The sequence below is a fragment of the Vollenhovia emeryi genome, unplaced genomic scaffold (genome assembly GCF_000949405.1).
Source record: "Vollenhovia emeryi isolate VEMERY1.0 unplaced genomic scaffold, V.emery_V1.0 DF943365.1, whole genome shotgun sequence".
NCBI classification, from domain to species: domain Eukaryota; kingdom Metazoa; phylum Arthropoda; class Insecta; order Hymenoptera; family Formicidae; genus Vollenhovia; species Vollenhovia emeryi.
The window spans coordinates 1-3082 of record NW_011963001.1 but is presented as its reverse complement, the minus strand read 5'-3'; the positions used below and the strand labels follow the sequence as shown (position 1 = coordinate 3082).

Sequence of the window (3082 nt, the reverse complement as noted above, 5' to 3'; positions counted from 1 at the left end):
AGACGACCACGATCCATTTGGACACGTAAATGGATACTTAAAAGAAATCGTGCATTGAGAGGAACAATCAACTTAGCACATACAGAATTAAGAATTGAAGATAAAGAATATTTTCAAAGGTTCTTCAGGATGCGGATTGACTTATTTGATCAACTTGTAGAAAAAGTAGCACCTTATATACAACGTCAAAATACAAATATGAGAGAGTGTATATCACCTAAGGAACGAGTATCACTCACGTTAAGGTTTTTAGCTACTGGTGAAAGTTACCGAAGTTTAGAATATTCGACAAGGATTCCAGCGTGTACAATTTCTCGCATAATTCCCGAGACATGTGTGTTATATATGAGGTCCTTCGAAACGATTATTTACAGGTAAATAGGATTTAATGGTTAACAATATTATATTAAGATAAAATTATATATTGTTTTTTGAACATCAATTACCAGTTACTTACTTAATTAACTTATTTAATGATTTTTACAGACACCAACTACAATCGTAGAATGGGAACATGTTGCAAATGATTATCTACGATTATGGAATGTTCCAAATTGTATTGGTTCCATGGATGGTCGACATATAGAATTTAGAGCACCTTTTAAAGATGGATCATTATATCACAATTACAAAGGCACTAACAGCATTGTTCTCTTGGCATTAGTCAATGCGCACTATCAATTCACATATGTTCATGTCGGAGTTAACGGTAGAGTAAGTGATGGAGGCGTTTTTCGCGATAGTGACTTTGCAAAACTTTTAAATAATCCACAAAATCCACTGAATGTGCCACAAAATAAACCATTACCTGGCATGAACGAACCTGTTCCGTATGTCATATTAGCTGATGCTGCATTTCCGTTACAAAATCATATATTAAAACCATATCCATCACGAAATTTATCTTATAATGAGCGTATATTTAATTACAGGCTAAGTAGAGGAAGAAGAATCGCTGAAAATGTTTTCGGTATATTTGCAAATAAATTTCGAGTTCTTTTAACACAAATACATCTACCCGTTGAAACTGTCCAAAATATTACACTTGCATGTTGTGCATTACATAACTATCTTAATAAAGAAAATGCTGCTTATTTACACACAGATATAGACACCGAAAATTTAGAAGAACATATCATAAGACCTGCAGCATGGAGAAATAATAATGCGCAGTTGCGCAACTTGGAAATTGTCAATATAAGACCAAGTATAAATGCAATTCATATTCGTGATGTATTTAAAGAATATTTCAATACCGTTGGCAGGGTTGAATGGCAGGAATTTATGATATAACTTTTAAATATAAAATTATATATTTATTTTATATTTCTTTTTGTAATACAGAACATTTGAACACTATAATTATAATATTTATATTATTGCATATATGTTTGTATTATAATATTACAATTATTGTTCTTATAATTGTTTTATTTTTCATCGGGTACACTTGTTACCGTTACATTAATAAGATAATCTCATATTTTGAACATAAAAATGTATAAAAAATAAAAACGTATATTACTTATTCAGTATTATTTAGGTACATTTGTAACCGTTACGTTAATAAAATAAAATAATCTCACATTTTGAACATAAAAACGTATGTTACTTATTTTGAATACATTTGTTACCGTTGCGTTAATGAAATAAAATAATCTCACATTTTGAACATAAAAGAAAATATACAGAACATAAAAACGTATGTTACTAATTATTCAATATTATTCAGGTACATTTGTTACCGTTTATAAAGTAAAATAATCTCACATTTTGAACATAAAAGAAAATATATAGAACATAAAAACGTATGTTACTATTATTCAGGTACATTTGTTACCGTTACGTTAATAAAATAAAATAATCTCACGTTTTGAACATAAAATAAAATATATAGAACATAAAACGTATGTTACTTATTCAATATTTTCGTTATATACTAATGTAATAATCTCTTTTTGTAACCACTTCAACCTTTTTTCATCCTTAATTTTACGTAACTCACTTTCTAGATATAATATCCAGTATTTTAATCCATCCTCCATTTCATCGCTTTTTGATATGGTTTGAATTGCATTTTTTGCTACTGTCCAAAATTCATCTTTCGCCTCTTTCGCCTCTTTTGCCTCTTTCGCCAAATTTTCGCTTAAGATTTTAGGCTTTCTTTTTCTATGTTGAAATGTCAAACTGTGTGATCCACTGGTTGATTTACTACATGATGGAATTGACTGAAGATTTGGGTCAGTATTTTCTACATAAAATAAATGAAAATCCTAATTTTACATTTAAAAATCCAAAAATTGTATATAAATTAAATTATTAGATAGAATATATTGAGCAACAAAATATACAATAAGAAAATACATTATTGAATAAGAAAATACGTCAAAATTTTATAACCTTTATCACATTTTTCTGCTCCTAAAATATTAGCAACATCTAAAAATTGTAGATCTTCGTTGTCATTTTCCTCAACTATAGTACTGGATTCTGAAGAGCTAAATTGTTTACTAGAAATCTATAAATTATTATAATTTTAGTAGTTATATAATTATACTCCTGTGTGTAACTCTCAAATATTTCATTTTCCACTTACTGTTATAGAGGATTCTCCTTTCCTTTGAACAATATGAGGATCAAGAAATTTCATGTCTTCAAACAACCACCACGTAGGTTTATAAATATCATTAGTTGACATGCCACTTGATTTTGATGTCTTTATTTTGTTAACACAATCTAAATACTGCGATCTTAAATTATTTATTTTCTTCTTGGCAACTTCTATAGATAAAGGTTGTTTTGTTATTTCTTCATACTGCTGACATATTTGCTGGTAAGCGTTTTCTCGTTTTGTTCGGTTATGATAGTCAGCAGACTTTACAACATATAATGAGGGATGTTGTTCATATAGCATTAACAACGTTTTAATATTATTTTTAGTCTCCATATTCCTAAAAGTTGATTATCATGTTCTTATATTTATATTGAAACATATGTAAATGTTAACTGAACTTAACCTATAATTAAACAGAATGCATTGTCTATAAATACTATATTTTCTATATAGAATTTATTATGAGTA

The 3082-nt window shown here is 28.3% G+C and overlaps 2 protein-coding genes across 5 annotated transcripts; one reads left to right on the top strand and one right to left on the bottom strand.

The window, feature by feature from the left end:
- Positions 1 to 6: 6 nt before the first annotated feature.
- On the top strand, positions 7 to 1349 carry LOC105565924 (putative nuclease HARBI1). Of its 4 annotated transcripts, none has more exons than XM_012019535.1 (3): positions 7 to 374; positions 487 to 714; positions 933 to 1009. In XM_012019535.1, the coding sequence occupies exons 1-3, from the start codon at positions 333 to 335 to the stop codon at positions 939 to 941; spliced, it is 279 nt and encodes a 92-aa protein (XP_011874925.1). In that variant the 5' UTR covers positions 7 to 332; the 3' UTR covers positions 942 to 1009. The 4 variants fall into 4 exon arrangements, with proteins under 4 accessions (XP_011874925.1, XP_011874935.1, XP_011874909.1 ...); XM_012019545.1 differs by having other exon boundaries at positions 487 to 634; positions 933 to 1007; XM_012019519.1 differs by having other exon boundaries at positions 487 to 1349.
- Positions 1350 to 1377: 28 nt separating this feature from the next.
- Positions 1378 to 3032, bottom strand: LOC105565918. Its single transcript, XM_012019506.1, has 3 exons — positions 2597 to 3032; positions 2401 to 2518; positions 1378 to 2251 (listed from the first exon to the last, which is right to left on the bottom strand). Exons 1-3 carry the CDS (start codon positions 2945 to 2947, stop codon positions 1917 to 1919), a joined length of 804 nt encoding a protein of 267 aa, XP_011874896.1. The 5' UTR covers positions 2948 to 3032; the 3' UTR covers positions 1378 to 1916.
- Between the last annotated feature and the right edge of the window lie 50 nt (positions 3033 to 3082).

Excerpts from the sequence above, each read along its gene's own strand:
- LOC105565924 (XM_012019519.1), top strand. The coding sequence starts at position 333 with ATGTGTGTTATATATGAGGTCCTTCGAAACGATTATTTACAG. Across the intron at positions 375-486 it reads TTCGAAACGATTATTTACAG|ACACCAACTACAATCGTAGA; the intron begins GTAAATAGGATT and ends TGATTTTTACAG.
- LOC105565918 (XM_012019506.1), bottom strand. The coding sequence starts at position 2,947 with ATGGAGACTAAAAATAATATTAAAACGTTGTTAATGCTATATGAACAA. Across the intron at positions 2,519-2,596 it reads AAGGAGAATCCTCTATAACA|ATTTCTAGTAAACAATTTAG; the intron begins GTAAGTGGAAAA and ends AATAATTTATAG. Across the intron at positions 2,252-2,400 it reads AGCAGAAAAATGTGATAAAG|AAAATACTGACCCAAATCTT; the intron begins GTTATAAAATTT and ends TATTTTATGTAG.